This window comes from Parambassis ranga, chromosome 19, assembly GCF_900634625.1.
Source record: "Parambassis ranga chromosome 19, fParRan2.1, whole genome shotgun sequence".
Lineage (NCBI taxonomy): Eukaryota > Metazoa > Chordata > Actinopteri > Ambassidae > Parambassis > Parambassis ranga.
In genome coordinates this window covers 11,510,198-11,531,384 of record NC_041039.1, presented here as the reverse complement: position 1 = coordinate 11,531,384, position 21,187 = coordinate 11,510,198, and the positions used below count along the sequence as shown (strand labels likewise).

General features: G+C 41.7%; 2 protein-coding genes across 4 annotated transcripts; both read right to left on the bottom strand.

Annotated features, from left to right (window-relative positions):
• Window positions 1–878: 878 nt before the first annotated feature.
• fgf21 (fibroblast growth factor 21) lies at window positions 879–1,720 on the bottom strand. Its single transcript, XM_028431810.1, has 4 exons — window positions 1,597–1,720; window positions 1,439–1,516; window positions 1,248–1,351; window positions 879–1,169 (listed from the first exon to the last, which is right to left on the bottom strand). The coding sequence occupies exons 2-4, from the start codon at window positions 1,497–1,499 to the stop codon at window positions 879–881; spliced, it is 456 nt and encodes a 151-aa protein (XP_028287611.1). The 5' UTR covers window positions 1,500–1,516; window positions 1,597–1,720.
• Window positions 1,721–4,319: 2,599 nt separating this feature from the next.
• On the bottom strand, window positions 4,320–20,461 carry LOC114451682 (liprin-alpha-3-like). Of its 3 annotated transcripts, XM_028430474.1 has the most exons (32): window positions 20,279–20,461; window positions 15,673–16,479; window positions 13,343–13,444; window positions 12,772–12,936; window positions 12,591–12,665; window positions 12,428–12,487; window positions 12,082–12,210; window positions 11,440–11,532; window positions 11,155–11,207; window positions 10,728–10,821; window positions 10,472–10,606; window positions 10,260–10,343; window positions 10,048–10,179; window positions 9,900–9,962; window positions 9,726–9,805; window positions 9,230–9,413; window positions 8,950–9,143; window positions 8,631–8,874; window positions 8,403–8,542; window positions 8,160–8,308; window positions 7,972–8,068; window positions 7,712–7,793; window positions 7,344–7,544; window positions 7,191–7,253; window positions 6,758–6,784; window positions 6,278–6,453; window positions 6,106–6,203; window positions 5,852–6,027; window positions 5,692–5,760; window positions 5,089–5,251; window positions 4,532–4,600; window positions 4,320–4,405 (listed from the first exon to the last, which is right to left on the bottom strand). In XM_028430474.1, the coding sequence occupies exons 2-31, from the start codon at window positions 16,000–16,002 to the stop codon at window positions 4,548–4,550; spliced, it is 3,711 nt and encodes a 1,236-aa protein (XP_028286275.1). In that variant the 5' UTR covers window positions 16,003–16,479; window positions 20,279–20,461; the 3' UTR covers window positions 4,320–4,405; window positions 4,532–4,547. The 3 variants fall into 3 exon arrangements, with proteins under 3 accessions (XP_028286275.1, XP_028286276.1, XP_028286277.1); XM_028430475.1 differs by lacking the exon at window positions 12,428–12,487; XM_028430476.1 differs by lacking the exons at window positions 4,320–4,405; window positions 4,532–4,600; window positions 5,089–5,251; ... (3 more) ...; window positions 6,278–6,453; window positions 6,758–6,784 and adding an exon at window positions 6,792–7,045.
• Between the last annotated feature and the right edge of the window lie 726 nt (window positions 20,462–21,187).

Sequence of the window (21,187 nt, the reverse complement as noted above, 5' to 3'; positions counted from 1 at the left end):
GTCTTTTAGTTTGACTTACTGATGTTTTATAAGCAGTAAAAGCAGAATAAATTATCATTGTTATTATTTTTTAAGTGCTGGTTGGAAGAGATCAGCTAAAGATGAAATGATATTGTGCTGAGAGAAAATAAACAAACAAACAAAAAATGAATTTTATGATTTTTATCATTATGTTTATCAGATGGCTTTAGTTACTTTTAAATGAAGGTTTTTGCTTAAAAAGACATGGGAAACTAAATTATGCTATCATTGATAATAATTTAAACAACTGAAATAAATCCATTCTGCACTTTATTTTAGCAAATTATTACAAATCAAACAATCAATTAATACTTTGTTAATAACTATGTTTACTGCACAAACATTATTGTAAGTCTGGTCTTCCAAATGACAAGTTTTATTAGACAACTGAAACCCAGTAAGTGGTGCAAAGAATTTGACCTACTTTCTGCTATTATTGTTTTGTCCACTAGAGGGTACTCCTGCTCTCATAACACCCAACAACCTGAGCAAGAAAAGCTGTGTTGAGTGGTCAGAATATATTTTTTTTTCTTATTTGGTAAATACATCCTCCCTTGTTTATAACATGCATTGACTCAGACAAACAGAAGTGATGTTTATAAATCGTTTATTTTCATTCAGAATTTCTCTCCTTGAGTCATGCAAACAGCTCACCAGACTTTCCAGGCACATCTGGTTTTATAGAAACATCAACACACTGTTGTAACATCAGTCTTTCTCAGATGGCAAACATTCACCATAAAATCTCCAAAATGTTTTTTTAAATAGTTATTAACACACACAATAAATAAATAACTTAGAAATCATAAGGCTAAGACAAAAATCAAGTGTTTAAAGGCATACCAGCTTCTGCTTTCTTACTTGTCCACTGAAAACTGAGGACTGACCATTGAATTTAGTCCCATTCCAAAAAGGTCATCCGAGTCCACATTGAAAGTTCTCTGATTGTTCGGTGGTTGCTCTGACACAACCTCTACAGTCAAAGTGTTCCTAAGTGGCAGGAATCTAGTGAAGGGGACTGTGAGTTGATCTGGAGAATGTCTGGATGCCAGCGACACAGGAAATCCATAGTGCGAGGACAGGAAGCGGGTGTATCCGTCAGCTAGCAGCAGTTCTCTGAAGGTGCAGTCAGCCTCTGAGTAGTCACTCTGAAAGAGACAAAAAACAAAAGCGTCATGAGGATGAAGCTGATATTTTAGACTTGAGGAAGTCATCTCAGAGCTTACCTGCCCTCTCAGGTGACCTCTGCTGTCCACACAGAGAAACAGGGATGAAGATTGCCCCTTGATGATGATGTGTCCTGGTTTAACCGACTTTAACTGCAACACACCTGGAGACACAAATAGATTCTTTGTAAACTGGGCTTGAGCTTGGTACATCAGATCTATTTCTGTAGATTTATCCCTGTGATAATTACTGTAAGCAGTCTGAGCTTCGTTTCCTGTCACTCTCCCATCCAGGGTCATCTGCAGGTACATCCCACGTCTGTGGTTATCTGCAAGAAAAAGCAATGGTATCAGCAATCAAGAATCATCTCATCAGCACCTCTAAAATGTTCGAAAAGTATTTAAATACCTGTGTAGAGATGCACCTCTCTGACTTGGTTGTCAAAGGACAAAACAGGATTGGAGTCAGGGAGATAAAATGATACAGAGAGAGGAAGGAGGGTGATGAAGAGTAAAGATATGAGGTAAGAAAAGGGGGCATTTGTAAACAAAAACATTTGGAAAACAAATCTAAAAAAAAGATAATTAAGAATTAAATATAAATAAATAGTTTAATAAACATAAAAAATAATAAATAATGAATAGAAATTATGCCACTGTACAAGCAGGTTCTAAACAGGAGCAGGTTTTGCGCTCTTATAAAGTGGTGAGGAAGAAGGAGGTTCTGAGAGTAAGCATGAGTCAGACATTTCTACATAATTAAACTGCGATTGAATGCTTGTGTCCTCACACTATGTATGGGCTTCTCGTTGCCGTTTACATTAAGAGTTGCTTGTAAAATCGAGCTTCTGACTCCCACAAGTTCAGGTGGGTTGAAGTGTTTTTGAGCCAACTGCTGCATAAACCACTGATTTCACTGTTTAACTACTGAACAGAATTATTAAAGGACCTTTGAATACACTTTAGTTAGATTGTAATTCAATCAAACTGTATTTATTACACTGTTTTGTTTAAATTGAGATAGCAGTCATTAAATTTTGTTAAGTGTGCACGAGGTACCTTACAGTAAGCCGGCATGCTTTCCCATTCATCCGTCCACTTCCAATATATACACATTTCACAACTGCAAAGAAGACGCGACAAACACACATATCTGTCTGCGTCATCTGAATAAACAATGACAGAAACAATTACCGGTGCAAGTGACGGAAACTGTTTTGAGTTTTATGATGTTTATGTTACTTTGATATGTGAAAGAGAGAGAGAAAGAAGGAATGGGTGGGTGTTAAGCAGAAGCAGGAGAAGTGTTTACAGGACTGCAGCTGTGCAGGCATCACAGAGAGGCTGCACGTCACAAGGTGCAACACTGGGAAACTTTCTCCATAGTTGCAGCATATCTATCTATCTATCTATCTATCTATCTATCTATCTATCTATCTATCTATCTATCTATCTATCTATCTATCTATCTATCTATCTATCTATCTATCTATCTATCTATCTGTTGGATGTTATGTTTCATTTTTAAATTAAGGTTAGAGGTTAGTTAGAAATCTTCCATTCATTCATTACCTGTCTGGGGTACAAACACCTACAACTACTATTTATAACCTCCAGCATGGCCAGGAAGCACTGGGGTTCCCTCTTCCTGTTTTGGCTCCACTCCAGTCCTGCAGTGCTCTTTGCACGTTAACTCTGAGAAAAAAATCCTGCAATTACAAGATTATGTACATTCCTTGATTGTGATGTAGGCATGACGAAGGCCTGCACTTTATTTTAAATATTACATTTATACATCTCAGGATGTTTTGTGAGGCTTGTTTGCTTTCTCCATCTATATAAAGTGCAGTTAATTGTGTGTCTCACTTCATTACACCAACACTGCTATTTTGACCCCAAATGCGAAAGAAAAAATATATCACCTTTAAGCTCCAATAGTGTTAAATGCTTATTTGCTTATCTCTCCATATGTAACGCATTCAAGCTGCCACAAAAGCTGACAGACGGACTCCTGCAGCCACTCACCTGTGAAATTTTGTGACCGCTCAGTGAGACAGGGGAAACTGCACAATAACTCCTTCAGCAGCGTGTTTACAGGTATGTTTTTTAATTACAGCTTTTACAATCATTATCATTATTGTTATCATATTATATTCAATTATCATAACTACTCTCCAATAATATGAATTTAAATCATAACACAATTATTTTTTTTTTCTCAAAATGTACACATACAAGTAGCATATCTGAAATGTCCATAATTTAAAACATATTTTCTTTGTCAACCTAAAATGAAATTACAGTCAGTCTTAAAACTAAGTATGAAATGAACATACAGTTTAATACACACACATACGTACTGTACATACATACATACAATAGCAGTTATCATAAAAAAAATGATAAAAATAAAATACACACATTTTACAAAGTCCTGACCCAAGCTTTCACATCATTAGATGATTGATATCATGACGTTCACTCTAAAATGGTTGATTTTGGCATGCATATTAACACAAATGCTCTCTAACTAAACTCCTTTCTTTCATAGTTTGAACAGGATTTGATCATAAAGCACTTTGCTCATTGTCTCATTGTCCGTCCTATTCACATTTGTGCATCTCCTTCTCTGTTATGGCTTAAGAACATACATTTCAGATCCTCTCCTGGGACCTTCCCCTCTCCTCAGACCTCTACTGTGTTGTGATGTCACTATAGGCAGAGTATGTTCTATCATCGGTCTAAATCATAGTCTGATTAACGCAAAGGATGTGCGGTGTGCCGGGCTCTCCTCTGTCTGAACGGGAATGCATTTTTTCCAGTTTAAAAACTATAAATTCATTGTGTCAATATTGCCATCTCTCACACTCAGAAAAACAGAAGATGAATTCACAATAGGCAATGGTCACTTTCTACAGGCCACTTTCTACAGAATCAAACAGCATCATGCCACAACTATGGATCAAGATGGAGAGAGAGAGAGAGAGAGAGAGAAAGAGAGAGAGAGAGAAACTGATGGGTAAACAGGCATTCACTCATATTGTGTTATCTTTTCAGAAATCATTCACTCAGTGTCTTTGATTTTTTTTTCCCGAGACGAATGGCTCGAATATCGTTGGTCATCTTCTAGTGTCCATTTTTTTTTGTTTTTCTTCTTGAGTTTTTTTTTTTCTTCAAAAATGTGTTTTTGTTCCTTGGATGGGATGGAGGTGGGTGTTCTACAAAAAAATGAAGGGAAAAAACACACACAAAGGAGTTTAGTAGCTCCCGCTGAGATGATACGATTGATCTGATGTTCACACAGGCTATTATTAGCTGGTCGTCAGTGAGGGTGATTTTCTCACCTGGTGTGCTTATCGTTTAGCAGGAATATGTTCTCACAGACCCCGACTCTCCTCTTGCACCAGAGTTTGCTGACAGAAAGAAAACGCAATTATTAAATATATGTCAAAATATGGAAACATTAAATAAATAAGGAAAAAATACATGAATTATGGAGGCAACTGTCTACAGTTGTATTTGTATAAATATAAAGCACCAGGTTTAGGTTTTAAATTTTTTAATTGTTCCAAAAAAAGACAGCTCTACCTTTGTGTAATAAATAACTAAGCTAAGCAGATTGGCCATATTTATTCCCATCTGTTGAAACTGGAGGTGATGTAAGAGTGTTCCTGAAAGCACCACTTTGTGTTTCACGTGAATGTCATCAGTATGACTCAGTACGGAACTGTTTACTGAAGGGTTCAAGGAATTTCCTGGATTTCTTCAAGCTAACATCAGGCTACAGGAAGTTTTTTTTAATGTAACAAGCTAAAAATGTTTATTTTTTTTCTTTCACAAATGTGTAAACATGAACAGACCACTGTAAAATGATCCTGGCAGTGCTGCTTTCACTCCTCACCTTCGCTCTGGACTTTTCTCAGGGTGACAGAGGGGGTGGAGATGGCGGAGGCACGGAAGTTGGCAGGTAACGTTTCTGAGGAGTCCGAGGTCACGCCGCGGAGGTCCTTCTCCCTAAACATCTTCCGCCATGATGGCGACCGTGTAAATGTTTTTGTGCCGTCCTGCAGAGACAGTGAAATAATTCCAGTCATTAAAAATAAACAGCACTCAGATCAGAGGCTATCTAATTCAGGGTCGTATTCATTATGCATTGGCGGGTTTTAACATGGTATTTGATGAAGCAGGATTTGTTGTGACAATGTTTCACAGTTGCACAGTTTTTAGCTGTACACACTGTAACTAAGCAATTAGCACCCGTGTAAACACAGCTGAAGCACTTTGGCATGCCAATAATTTGTTAGCAGTGCTACATGCTCTGAGGCCATACTGTAAAGGCATCCTTTTTAACGAGAAGCAAAAGAAGGCGATTCATTTATCATGACATATTTAAAATTTAAAATCAAATATAATAGTCTTTCTCTGTGTGATTACATTCAACACACACTCTGATATGCTGGCAGCATTTAGATTGATTTTCAGCTGACAGTCTGGTTTGTCGTACCTCATCTGGCCTCCTCTCTGTTCCCATGGAGATGAGACTATTGTACTCCTTCTCTAGGATCTGTCTCGCCTGAGAAAGACAGACATAGACAAACAAGTTAAAAATGTAGTTTTTTTTAGGTTGGCGGATATATTGTTTTTGTCATTTCAGTGCGGAGTACCTGTGTGTTTTGATTTGGTATCTGAAGAAGGAGGGCCAAGTCAGTGTAGTCAAAGGTGTCGTCTAGTGCCAGGAGGGCCCCGTGGACCCCGCTTTCTAATAAGTTGTCAGCAAATTCTTTTAGACCAATAGACTGCACCCAACACATCACACGCTCGTTGGACCACACCATCACATCTGAAGAGACGGAGAGTTTAAAGAGTGAGTGAACGCTTTGGGATCACACCTGAAGAGGTGATAATCTGCACAACTCACCTTGATTCTGATGTTGACTCTCATCTCTCCTCCTCTCCAGCTCCTTCCTGTCATAGTTCAGGCGCTTCAAGCACATGATGCCGTAGTGAAGACTCACCCTGTAGGTGACAAAGACACATTTAGCTTTTTGAAAAATTCAAAGTGCATATATGATAAGGAGATATGGAGGGACCTGTGGAAACTGTCCACCATCTTCAGTTGGCCCCGCAGTTCTTTCTTGGTGAGGTGGTCGAGCATGCGGGCATCTACAAGGGACTCCATGAAGTAGGAGCGATACTGGGGCAGACCCAGGCTGGGCAGCCACTCGTTTCCCACCCACTCGTGGTTCATGTCTCCGTAGGCCAAGATCTGCAGGACAGAGGAGGAGGTACAGATGAACACTGTATAGTAATTTTTTTTTCAGTCAAAACCATCATCCTCTGCAAATAGAGCAAGACAGATGAGGTGCTGAATAAGGAATCTAAGGAAAGCACACAGTCCCTCTGCCTTCAGATTTCCTCCAAATGCTTCTGCTTACAATGTGCTCTATATACACTGCTGTATTGTATACACACTTCTGGCTGCACAAGAACCATGCAAAACATCTGGTCACACATCACTGGTAACAGGAAACAGACAAAAATAGGAAAGACAAGCAACCTCAGAAACTCACCTGATCCCAGCTGAATTCCTTCTGCTCCTTATGGTCCATGTAGAGGAGAGAGTAAAAAAGAGTAGGGACACAGAGTTGCAGAGAGGGGGAAAAATCACCAGGCAGAGCGTGTTTTTTATGTGTGTGTGTTGTGGTGGATCAGTGTCAGGGCAGAATGGAGGGGGAGAGGCAGACAGTGAAGGCAGAAAGAGGAAAAGCTTTGTTAGTTGAGTGAAAATTAGTTGGAAAAATCACTACGTCAAAACAGATTTTCAGGGAATAGCAAGGGGAAGGTGTAGCCAAACAAGCCTAATCAGAGACAAAGAAAATGAAAGAAGATTATCAATGTGGTGCTCATTTTGGTCATTATCTCTTAATAAAATAAAGCAAAAATAAACAAATAAAGTGGCAGATTCTCTTTAAATGTGACATATAATATAATATCAGATCTTACTGGTTTGGTAGCTGCAGTGAGTGACTCCATCTCAGCATGTGTCATCCATATATTACTGGTCGACTGTAACAACAATCAAAGGATGAGTCTTCCTGATTGACTGTATAAATGTGTTAATGGCCATATGTGCATGCATGGTTCACTGAGCCTTACAGAGCGGGTGCTAGCAGGTGCAGACGGACTGGTGAGGGAGACCATCTCCTGGATGGCCAGGCGAAGCTTGAGCCTGTGCAGAGGGTTGCTGATGCCAATCTCTCTCTGGATCTCAGTGTCCGACAGGTTGGCCATGATGGCGCCGCTCTTCACGTTGGCGCGACAAGCTGCCACATACCAAGCTGGCATCCCGACCCACAGCTGCAGAAACGCAAATAGGTACATTTGAGATTCTCTAGTTGGCTTCATTTTCACATAACTGCGAGTGCTTCCAACTATTTCAGTTATATCAGAAAACACTTAAACTGGACTGAAATGACCATACAATTCTCATCAGGGTGACATGCGTCATGGCAACCGTAACATACCTCGAGCCATGTAACAACAGTCGGGCCATCCCACGAGGCAAACGGCAGACCCTGACGACAGGCTTCCTCTAACAAGTCGTGTCTGGCAAGGAGAGTGGAAAGCACAAGTTTGACAGAGATTAATTTCTTCATATCTCACCTTACCACTGTCTCCTTTTATAAATAGAAAATCACACACTCTTGTGATGTTAAACGCCAAGACGTTCTGTGCCTTGCAGCAACACAAGGGCATGCAAAATATGTGGAAAGATGCAACTCACTTCTTTTTGCTGCGGCGATCTTTCTCAACTGTTCCAGTCCCAAGTTTAGCCAGACCTAACGGGTCAGCTGAACCCAGGTCATCAGAGGGAGTGGAGGCTGTAATGATTGGTTAGAAATAATTAATGCAAAGTAATAAATCAGCTCTTCACAAAAGTTTCAATGAGTAGTTTCTAATCTGTTAACAGACCCAAAGAGGCAGATTCGCGTCCAGGTGCACCGATTCTTCCCTTTTCTTTTTTGCCAAAAAGGCGCCCAATGGATGACTTGATGCTTTTCTTTTTGCTGGCTTTGTGAAGGGAGTCCTGGCTAGCTGTAGTGGCACCATCGGCAGAGAGACTACAATAACAACAATGATGAATCAACAGCATTTCAGGAACAGTTTTTGAGCAATATAAGCTGTTTTTAAGACTTAGCACATCCGAGAGAGTACCTGCGAAATTCACGGTGGTCATCAAGCCCTGCTCCTGGGTGTGTGTGTGTCATTCGGTCCAATCTTAGAGCTCGAGGAACAGGCGGAGGGGTGGAGTCGATCAGTGCGAGTGCTCTGCATTCCTCACCCTCTTTGCTATTCTGCAGTGTTGAAAAAATAACAACAGATTTACAAAGTGCAGCTCAGCTGGACTTAACCTCACGGTGTGCATTGGCGTCGACAAAGCACCTGTCTATCATTCTCCCTGGCAGGTGAATGTGGCAGACGGGGTGTGGAATGTCCAGAACTGGGTGGTGAGGGAGATGCTAATGTGGACGAAGTGATGGAAGGAGTCATGTAGCCCCTCCCGACACTGTCCCGTCCGCCCAGTGAGGAGGGTGGAAGAGGTGAGGCATCGAGGGCCACGCTGCTGACCCGACTCTCGATCTCTTCTGCCCTCAGCTCTGTGCTCTCCTTTTCTTCTTGAATCAGCCTGAGAGAAGATGACTCACATCATTTCTCCTTTTCAGCAGGATCTAACACAAAACACAGATCGTATAAAACTTACTTTATTTCCTTGTTAATGGCCTCCAGTTGCTCCTGCAGCATGATGGCCAGAGTCTGTACGTCCGTCTGTCCACTTGGAGAGAGGAGCTCCGACCCAAACAGAGTCTCCCTGTCATCTTCATCATCAGAGCAGCCTCCCTCCACACCACCTTCAAAGCCAGGAGCCAGCATAGAGCCGCTGTCCCACTCGCCATACTAGAAGGAGAAATGGTGGAAAACCTTCAGAAATTTCGGACAAATCGGTGTTAAATCCATCAATATGATCAGCCTGATGTCAGCACCTTGCCACCATCATCTCTAGGCCCCCACCGGCCACGGTGTGCCCGCCTCACCACCACCCCACTTGAGGAGTTGCCGTAGCCAGCTGGGAGTGAGCCACTACCCTGAGGGTACCGCAGCTCTGAGGCGCTGCCTGGAAGAGATCTTCTAAAGAGGGTTGATGGAAGGGAGCTCACGCTGCCCGCCCTATAATGAGATCCAAAAATTCATTTGTTATGCCACAGTACTTAAAAATAACACTTGCTGGGTGAGAAATCACAGCATTGTTACACAGACAGGGTTTTTTGTAAGTTAAATAGTTGCGTCCTCATGAATAAAGCAGTATTTGTATATTTGTCAGCCAGACCCTCCAAGGCACAGTATGAATAATTACTTTAGAAAACAGATTTTATTGGAAGTTCTTTAAACAAGAAGGGCCAGTTTACATATCATATCCCTTGGGAGAATTTGTTTTATTTGGCAATTCATTAAATGCATTACATAAATATAATCCTGTACCTGGAATACGAAGAGCCTGGCCTGCCTCTCAGCTGATCCAGCTCCAGTTGGATTCGCTCCAGCTCAGCAAGAAGCTGCTCCTGAAATATAAAGGGCAAAAAAAGTTGAATATTAAAGGAAGAAAAAAATCACCCCTTATAAAAGAAAAGACCACAGGTGAGACTCGGTATATACCTTGTTAGCAAGAAGATCATCTTGGATTTTCTTCATGTTGGACAGTTCCTCAGAGAGAGCATTCTACCAGAGCAAAAGAATGAACATATATTTTAATTTCTTCATTTTATTTACACTTAAAGTACAACCTTCCAAGGTTTCTCATTACCTTCTCTTCTAGTGCTGCCATCCTCTCCTTCAGGTGGAGCTGCAGCCTCTCATTGGACTCAGACAGAAGCTTGTCCACTGTGTCTGAGAGGCGTTTGTTGTGTTCATCGTTCATCTTCTCCCTCTGCCTCGCCTAAAATGAAGGTAGTGTTAGGGAGGTAGACAAGAAATGTTTTCTACTACAAAAGCAGCTAAATAGATCATTCATGCTACCCTCTGCAGCTCTTGGTTCTTCTCCTCAAGCTGGGCTTCCATTTGCCGCAGTCGCTCCTCGAAGTTCCCATGGCGCTCCTCCGCCTGGTAACAGAGAAAAAAATGATAGAAAGGACGCTAAAAAGAGGATATCTGTTGTCTGAGTTGCTAAATAGCACAGGGGTTATTCAGTTGTTAGGGTGCAGTTTATGATTGCCCTCAATTCAAAGTACCTTGTTAAGAGCAGCCACTCTTTGTGCAAGCTGGGCCTCGATCTCAGGCAAGGTCTCTGCCCTCTGTAGGGTCTGCTGGAGCTTCTGCTTAGCCTCATCCAGTCGTTCCTGTAGCTGCCTGTTCTTTTCTTCACTCTAAAAACAAATAATTATGAGCTCTGCGGCTAAAAGATTGTGCTCCACATCCATTTTTGTAAACACTATCATAAAACACTGTGGTTTTATTACAACCATAGTTGGATACTGCAAACTTTACCTGTCTGTACAGGGACTCCTTGCTGGCCAGCTCATTTTCCAGCTTGTCTTTGATATCATGGAGAGAAGTCGCCTCCCTCTGGGCACTGAGGTACCTGCATGCAACACAATGAATATAAGATCACTACGTAAGTACTCCAAATAACATAACATATGTGAGTATCTGAGACTAATTAAGACATTTTGATTATAAGAATCTGAGAAAACATTTGTATCCACCTTTTGCTATCCACATACAGCTGCATTGCTACTAAAATACAATGCAAATGTCATTATATATGACTGTAATAAAAAAGTGTAAGCACATGTTGGCAACACATTGCCACCTAACAGGTGAAACATATGGTCATTCACCCATGTGCATTGCACTGATACAAAGAAAAAAACAAACAGTCCTTAAATAGAACTAAAAACAGAGCGAAGGTTACCTCCGCTCTAGTGTTGTAATTCTTTCTTCCATGTCTTCTCTTTGGCAAAGAGCCTGAAGAAGGAAAACATGATGTACAGTTAAAGCTGTCATGAAGTCTATTTATGAATATACACGTCTTATATAACAATATCAGCAACAGTCATTTGTATAGGTGTTTAATCCCCTACTTTAATACTAACTAATAATACTACATAACCCCACTGTGTTCAAATATATTTGGAACTCTACGAGCTGAGACAGCTCAGGGGCCTTGGCCAGGAAGAGAGAGATTGGCCCAACAGACCTCTTTCACTTCCCTTTGGAGCTTCTGATTGGCCTCCTCTGACTTCGTCACCTCCCTCCTGGCGGCGGCAAGCTGTTCCTCTATTTCCCCAACCTGACGTGACACCACAAAGAGATGACACAGATTGAACCTGCATGAGTCGCTGTTAACTTTAAGAGCACCGAGTGCAAATAGACATGACAGTGATTGATTACAAATGTCTGTCTGGTCAATACGTGAAAAAAAAAAAACACCACTGACATGTGCTAACTCTTTTTCTTTAGTCCATTGATCTTCTCCTCAGACAGTTTATAGAGCATTTTCTTTGCAATTAGTCATCTTTATCTAAATAATTTTGACCTATTACACAACGCTTTGTCGCACAGTGATAAACACAACATCGTCATTCCTACGGCGTCTCATTGCCTGCTGTACACTACAGGATAATTATAGCTTTTTAAAGCAGGTGCAATAGTGTAACCAGCCACAAGAGGGAAGAGGGTGACCGGTGGAATTTCTGGCTCTCAGGATATACAGTGTAGAAGCCAGCAAAAATATTTAAAATATTTATATTCTGATTCTTGACTATTTAAATTATGACATTTTTTAATCAATATTTGTTATGTGGAGGTGTTTCTCATTTAGTATGCATGTAAGGCTCACCTGTCGGCACATGAGGGCCAGCCTCTCCCTCAGCTGAGAGAGTTCAGCCCTCTGTCGCTCTATCTCTCCCTCTCTCTGTCTGTCGAGCTCCCCATCCTCAAGGCCAGAGGAGGGGCCGTTGGGAAGTCGCTGGAATGATGACAATATAACAAAAGAAGTAAAAAAGAAAAAAAAGGGGGAGTGATAAAAAGAGACAATCAGTTAGAATCTGTTGTTGCTGCGACTAAATAGTTCAAATCACACTGACACACCATGGTACCCAATTATCTACTTTTCTACTAACTGTCTGGACGCTAACACACACACAAAAACAACTGGAACCAACATGCATAAAACCCTCCCTTACATCTTTCCCGCCGTCCACCCCTTGTTGACGTCTTTTAATTTGGTCTCTTAAAGAGATTACCTGCAAAGAGGGAGACAAAATGGGCAAACAAGATAACAAAAATTAATGTTTTATTCACACTGAGGCAGATGAAGAATCATCAGATGCAATTCACTGCTGTTACCTCTTGAGAAGATGCTGCAAGTTGATCCTCTAACATGGACACCCTCTCGAGGGCCACACGGAGCCTCTCTCGAACCTGCAGCATGAGACACAATTGAATTATAGTCAACCAACACCACTGACTAAACTTGCAGAGCTCATGTGGTGTGATCCATTGTTCATAGCTGCTTTTTTGAACCCACCTTCTCATCCAGGGCCTTGTGGTGCTCAAATAGGGATTTGAGGGCCTTGAGGACTTCTACCTCACTGGAGACACCAGCAGGGGACTGGGCTTGTCTCTTCACCACCGTCATCCTCAAACTGCGCTCGTGGCGAGACACTAGACACTCCAGGTGTTCCAGCAACAGCTGTGGGATTGAGTGAGGGGGAGCAGATGGGGAGGTGACAGGAGGAAACCGAAAGAGGTAAGAAAGGCAGTTTGAAGGATGGGGACATAGAAGAGGAGGAAGCAGACGGCGCAGAATTAAGAAGAGGATAGAAAATAGACAGAGAGGCAGAGGAGTGAAGGGTTTTAAGAGCAAAAAGGAGACGAAATTAGGTGGTGAGAAGCGTCCCAGGCAGAAAAAAAGGGACAGTGAGTGAGTGGAAGAGATAAGGAAAACAGATACAGACAGAAAAGGGAGTCATGAAGAGAGGGAGAAAAAAACAGAAGCAAATGAAACAGTGTCACACCCACACAACCACAATGGGTGAGGAAGATAACACAGAGGCTGCTACAGTGCTAATAAGCAAAATGGCCGCTAAACATCTTACACGTGTGTTGTTTCTCTCCGCCTTGAGCTCAGCAATCTCCTCCTCCCTCTCTAGAAGCTGCTCCCGGCAAACGTTCAGTTCTTTAGTCAACACAGCAAACTCCTGTGGAACACACAAGCTGCGTTCAGGGGCAAGAAAACAAACTGTTTAAATGCACATGCAGCCATTTAGTTTGCAATAAGAGTTAAAAGGAATAAATAATAATACAGACAAAGGCATCTGTGAATTCTTTTTGTTTGGATGCTCTAAGCACACACACACACGCAGCAAATGCACACACAACACTAAATACATAATAACCAAAGGCTTCCGGAAACACCTGAGACCAGAACATGATGAAAACCTACATAATAACAACGTAAATCACTGACACAGTTTCCAGCACAACTCTCTCTTGCTCATCCTCCTCTGTGAACTTGCACTCATGGATGGATTACATCACACTATTACACAATGGCTCAGCACTGGAATGCACAAGAGAGACCCCAAAAACAAAGCATTGATATGTCATTTACAGCACCGCTGGGAATCCATTTGCAAGTCTAGCATGAGGTAGGAGAGCAGGGCTTACATGATTTACCTAGAAAACAAATAACATGCAGAACTCATAGAATTCATGGTCAATGACTACTTTATGTCCCCATGAAGCACAAAAAGGGTTGAGCTCAGTTTATGAGAATAATGTTCAGAGAATACTTGCTTTATGATTCAAAAATAGTATAAAGTATAGACACATGAAGTGGATCTGTGTTAGTAAGAGGAGGAAGACAGAAAAAGACACAGAGAGAGAGAGATCTATGCAGATGGTGACACAGTGGGCTCATTGGCTCCTGGCCTTATGGGATTGTTTCTTGTTTGGATAGGGGTCAGCTTCTCAGTTGGCTTACCTTGTCCCCTTGTTGTTTCTTTTCTATTTCATCTCACTCTATCTCTATAGGCTGTGGTCTCCATTCAAAATGAATTTGCAGCTCTATGGCATACCTTTTCAGGAACAAGCACAATAGTGAAGCTCACAGTTTTATGACACTGCATCAGGGGTGTTCAACGAAAATAATATTTTTTTTATTCTAATATTTTTAACAACTGCATTATTGTCTAATATAGAAATGATCCGAGAGGCAAAATATATACTTTTACTCTGCTCTGTTTTGACATGAACTGCTTTACCTTGGGTTTGATTGTACAAATGTCTTTCTTGTCTCTGTTGCGACACAGCATGACATGAGTGAAAAAGATAACAGACTGATCTGCAAGTCAGCAAAACAGGTAGCTCACTGTGTCACAGTTGCGAGTGAGTGAGTGAGTGAGTGAGTGAGTGAGTGAGTGAGTCAAAACCAAAGTACAACTATTTAAAATTCCGATGAATACTGCAGAAAAACAGTCATCGCCCTTGTTTTTAGCTTATTAGCACAAATTTGAATGGCAACACTAACTAAATACAGGCATTATATCATGTTATTCACTGTCTATTGCAGATATTCATCTTCAAATTTACATGAATAAGAAGCCAGAATAAGGGAATATTATTTAACATGGAAATGATCACTTATTGTTGCTCTGGAGGTACTAATCAATTCTTGTTAGTTATTATTTTGTCATTTGTGTATATTCTATGTGATACTGACTGCATGTGTCAAGCCAGAGATCACAAATCTCAAAGCAAAACAGGTGCAAAGGAATCTGACTGAGTCCTATTTAGTTAATTTGCACTGACATAAACTGGAGGTTGGAGAAAATGGGTTATAGGTTCTGACAGTGCTGTAAAAGCAGTCAGAACTGAGGGTTTGTGCAACAGAAGACAATACTCAAGAAAATCATCACTCATAAAATCTTTAAATTCTACTTAATACTAAGAAGAAATTCTACCCAGAAAATGGTATAATTTCTACAAAATGAAGTATCCATTTAGGTTTAGCTGAAGCCATTAACAAATATTGTCTACCAGTGTCATTAATCTTCCACTAACTATGGTCAAGAAACATAATAAAACCTGATTACACAATGAGGGGGAAATTGCAGAAGCAACTTAGCACAGACAGCCAGAAGACGATAGGAGCATAAATCCACTGCACAACATTAGTGAGGGAAACTCTGAGGATGCAGAGGGGGGAAGTGTCTAACTTGTACTGTCTAGCTGTGGTTCTCTCCATGAACCGTCACTGCAAAGGCTTACTGTCTCATGAGCTCACTTCACATTGACACACTCATAAAGGAACACACTCATACGGATAAGGATAAGGATAAACAACATTGCCTCACAAGAAGAGGGGTTCTCACTTTCATCGTCAAACATGACTCCAAATACAGACTGTGAGCACACACAGCTTTACCTGTGGCAGGGCGATTGATAGCTGCCTCTGAAGCGACTCCTTCTCGTGTCCGAGTTCACGCAGGCGGAGCTGAGCTGTACCCAGGCTCTCCTGCGTCTCCCTCAGGTTCTCCAGCAGCCTCTCCCTTTCTGTCAGCATGTTGACCATCAGAGACTCCAAGTTCCCTGTGCTGCCTCCTTCGTCTCCTCTGGGCTCCCTGCCACTGAATCCTCCTCCACCCATTGCACCTCCAGGGCCTCCGACTCCCGCCCCGGCAGGTGAGGAGGGGCCTCCACCCGTCCCGGTTCGCCCATCCTCAGAAATGGTGGGCATCACCTCGCACATCATCATGAGACCGTTTTGTGTGTGTGACAAGTTTATTAAGAGAACTAAATGGGGGATTGTATGTGCAAAATGTCTATGTCGTGCCTTGGGGTGTTTATGAGCTAAAAGTTTGATGTACAAAATATAAATCTTTACATCTTTCCAAAAATATCATTCCTTTGGTTGTGTCTACATCTACATCTTCTTGTGTTTATTGCATTTGTGTTTGCTTTCCTCACAACTCACTCGTCTTCCTTCACAAAGTCCCAGTCTGCATGGTAAATGTTCAGAATGCCTACGTGTCCTCCTGTGATGTTAGAAGTATATCTAGAGGATAGCTGTTTTTTGAGGGGTGACTAGGATCGGCCAAGGGTGAGGAAGGGCAATGGGGGGGGGGGGGGGGGGGGGGTGTTATGGGGGTGGGGGAGGAAGGGATAAAGAAGGGGCCGATGCTCCTAAATTGTGTCCACGAGGCAGAGCTCCTCACAGCACCCGGGGTGAGAGCTGAAAAACAAGGCAGTCATTGCATTAGATCCCCCTCAATAAATTCAACAGTGAGCAAAACAAATGAGATAGGACACTGCAAGCATGAGCTGGTGGTCTGAGACAACAGCACAGGCTAAAGTGACTCAATGGAAATGTGCTAGTGATGCCAATTAGCAACAATAATAAATATGTTGAAGTCAAAAATGTGCAGACAAAATTCCAATTAGCTGTCCAAAGGTTAAATAGTCAGCCTACTGTACCGCTAAATCTATGCTGCTGGTTACTAGATGGCCTGTAACCATGTATCAGGTTAAATGTTCATGCTAAATTCTTCATACCAGAATCTGTATTTCCTACTATGTAAAGCGAATATTTTCATACAGTATGCCTGCCTACATTTGAGTTGTTTACATTTTTAGCTGTATGACTGACAGATGTGATCTCACTCCATCCATCTGCATACCTTTAAAGAGAGCTTTGTTCTTTTTCTGAATGAGGCCTCTGTCTCGCTGCGCAAACAGCTGAGCCAAAACAGTATGGATCCAGGCAATCAGCATTATTACAGTATATCGCCTTGTGTCTCTCTTTTTTTTCTCCAATATTCTTCACTGTCTTGTGGAGAGTTCTCGAGGGCTTTTTCACTGGCCTTTTTACTTTTAAGTGGTTTGGACTCATTTAGTGAACCATGCAGGGTTCTTTAGTCTACGTCAGAGAGACTGGGGCATTGCAATAAAGCATGTCTTTGTTTGACCAAAATCATCCATTTTGTGAATGAAGCATGTTTTTTTTTGTCTTTGGCACATGGGCTACAGAAGTCTCTGCATTCTCACTGTAATTTAGACATAAAATTTTACCATCAAAAAACTAATGTGCATGTGAACATGCTGATTAACCTATCAAGTAAATTTTCAGCAGCATCAGAACATTTCCATAACCTCACTTATTAATAGACGGAGCCATTATTTAACACTTCTCCTGTAAGTCAGCCTGTTTGAGAGAGATAGCAGGGCCTAATCCGGAGGTTTCAGTCTTAATACCCGGGCAGGTTTTTGAATGTCTGTGAGCTGTGTTTTTTAACGTTGTATTACGGGTTTCTGTTAGCAGCAGCATGATTCTGATACACAGAATATGTTCTTCTTTAATGTAAGGGCTTTCACTTTTACTAAAAACTGCAGTGACTATATTGAGGAAAAGCAGACAGGAACTTCTTTTGGCTTGTCCCGCACTGAGAAACAGGTTAGCTGCTGCCTGATAATTGAGGCCTGATTGTGCTCTGAATTAGCCGGTGAGCTGGCTAGAGCATTTGGCAACCTCATTGTGTGTCCCACTGCAAAAAACACAAAAACAGCTTACTTTGTTTCCTGCTCCACTGATGGATAAGACACACTGACCTAGCATTGACAGCATTTTCAGTTCAAAATGAAGAACAGATTTAACGGCTGCACACAAGAATCAGCTGCGGTGAACTTTAAACCTACAGAGGCTGAAAATGTTGTGATAATCTGCTGCTTCAGAGTGGCGGAGAATGTTAAAGTGTCAAATGCTCTCATGCCCAGATTAAATCACAACTAACAGTCCACTTAGCACCGTGGCAGCTGATTGTGATAAAGTTTTATGTGTCTGTTATTACTGCTCTGGCTCAAGCAAGGTCTTGGCTGGTTTGTGGTAAAAAGATTAATTTAGTTTTGGAAACATGAAACCGTTCTTTTATTTGTATTTATTTATTTTCTGGATTGTGCAGAATCAAAATGAAATACCTTAGGTGTTTGCCAAAAGATGCAACACAGCAGCTTCTAACTGTTACTTTGTTATCCCCAAAGAAAAATCATCCACTAAGCTGGCCTGTGAGAAAAAACTCATGAATTGCTCACTGTCAGCAGCTCTCCATTAGCACAGAGAGGGCACCAGAAAATACATAATTACTGCAGACTATTTTAACAATACCAGTCGCTGCATCGATCATACTTCACTGTATTCCTATGATGAGTCTGCACTGAGAAAAAAAAATCACTTCTGTTAAAAACTGCTTCTGTTTTGACTGAAGCTGTGAGGTCACTGGGCTTCAGGACCTGTGTGTTTATGAGCATGTGCAGAAGAGAGGGAGAGAGACTACTGAAAAACACTACAGAGTTATCGTGCCATTACATTACAGTTTTATGAGCATTACTGAGACCTTTTCTCAGAACAGTTCTCACTACGAGTACTGAAAACAACCAGCTGCTAATATAATTCCTTATAATGTAGAGCTACATTATCAAAGACATTCATTAGATTTAGTGGTGTAATAGCTGAGCTCGTGTCACAGTGTCACCACACAGAAATTGATCATGAGGCTGTGTGTATGAATGTGTGATTTCAAATAATGACTACTGCCCACATCATCATCATCATCATCATCATCCAAACTGAATCCTGCTTGTAGCCGCCTACTGTAGACTGGACAGCCTGACTTTACAGTATGTGGTTGCTAGATGACCAATTAGGACAAGGCCTCCTAATTAGGTATCATGTTACTAGTTTTTCTCTGTCTGCAAGAAAGAAAAAAAATGGCAAGGGAAAATATCACAGCCTTCTGCTGTGTGTGTGTGTGTTTGCTCTTCTCCACCAGACACTGGGGCGGGGAGAGAGAGAGAGAGAGAGAGATGGGGGTTTGCAAGCTCCCACAGCCACCGACAATGAAAAGCTGAGGAATGATCATCCAGTTAAATCACATGCACAGCGAAAGAATGCATGCATGTCGGAAGCATATAGCGACTAATAATGAACGCTGCCCCTCACTCCCCACCCCCCTCCCCTTCTCCTCCTCCTTCCTCTTTCTAATACCGTGAAACGGTTACCCCCTGGGCAAGAAACGCATCATTGGAATCGATAAGTGATTTGTCGGCAGCTGGGATAGGGGGAATAAAAGCACCGGGATCCGGCGCTTTTATTTGCACTGGCATGGAAAATGACGAGGCTGTCTCTCTCTCTCCAGGTGACAAGTCGACTAATCTGTGGTTCCTATACCTCCATTTCTCAATGTATGGAGGAAAGACCATTTGGTGATAGGTGCACGAGCGCGCACGCGCAGATCTACATTCTTATAGTACAAAAAAAAATCTTGTTGGTTGGTTGCGTGTTGGAGGGATCGCAAAATTGGCCTTTTAAAAAAGAAGGGCGGCTGTGGAGAGCCTCACATCAAGAAGGGATGGCCCCCTAAAATACTCACATTTACGGCAAAGGGCCTGCCTTTTCCAGACATTATAGAATTATAAGCAACCCCATAGGGCCATGCAGTGACAGCAGTGAGACCAACTAGGTGGTTGGACTACAAAGCTTCCAGCAGCAAAGGGCTTTGTTGCAGCCATGATTAACTACAAGCAAAACATATAGTAAGCCAATATACAGTGGCATCTATGATCTCACTCTCTGTCTCTGTCTCTCTTTCAAGTAGCTATCATCTCACCTAACTGTATGCAAACGGGAGCAAGCAAGCGCGCCCTAAATAAATCGTGCTGTGTACTGCCAACACACCTGTCAATGCCTGACACTGACACAGGCACCAAGTGATGCACAGTCTACACAAAATCAGCCTATTTGCTTCTATTCAGATAGCTCCCCCATCCCTCTCTCTCTCTCTCGCTCTCACACACACACACACACGCACAGCCCCCTCCCCATCCTTGACAACACAATGTTAGGTTCTTGCACGCACACATGAATTTATCGATACATTAGTGCGTGCATATTTGTCTTCTTTGCGTCTTTCGATGAATATTATTGCCCTCTCTCAAAGGAAACTAGGTTGCGATGGGGCGGTGTGAAGTTGCATCCTTACCACAGTCATCGAGGGGAGCCTGTAGTGTCCATGTTTGATGTTAAATATTCCTTAGGTCCATCTCCTCAGATGCTGGCTCGGGTATGCGTCTGCCCCCCTTCATCCAAAACCGGATTAAAGCTCGCTGATTGTTTTATTATTTTTTTTTAGCCCGTCTCTCTCGTTTCCACATGTAAACGGCGAGGAAGGGGACGCGAAGAGAGACGATACGCCACCTTACCACAGACTCCCCCTCTGTCGGATTGGAAGGTAATGGGTCTTAAAGAAACATTCTCTCAGCATTCTCCGCATCTCTGTGATTTACGCGCGCGCCAGGCGCTCACGCGCACTCGCAGGCCAATCAAACACCTGATTAATTATACAGTGTGTATGTATATGAGAGACAAGAGCAAACTGCCTGACGTTTTACTTGACACTTTCAGCCATTTTTTTTCTAAACTGCAGTCAGTCAGAGCACAAACTCCACTTTCATATAAATACAGAACATATGACAAACAGCATGCATCCATGTGCTTCTATGAATAAAGCTGAAGTATAATGCAAAAAAATAAAAAATATAAAAATAAAAAATGGAGGTTGGTGTTCAGCAGGCCTAAATTTCATCATAGAAAATGTGACAAACATTCAGCATGAGATAAGCTCTCTTAAAATGTATTCAGGAATGTATTTACTGTCTGCCAGGTGGTGGAGGATATAATCTGATAGCACTAAATCATGACAAGAATGTGTTTAACCTAATTTTATTACCTTTATGGAACTGGTAATATATATGCCTTGGTCTTTCTTGCAACATGAATTCACAAACCTACATGCATTCAATGTAAATTTGCCCTTATTAATATGCATGTTAGTATTGATATCACATTTGTAAACAGATCAGCAGGTCTGGCTGTGTATGTCTGCATATGT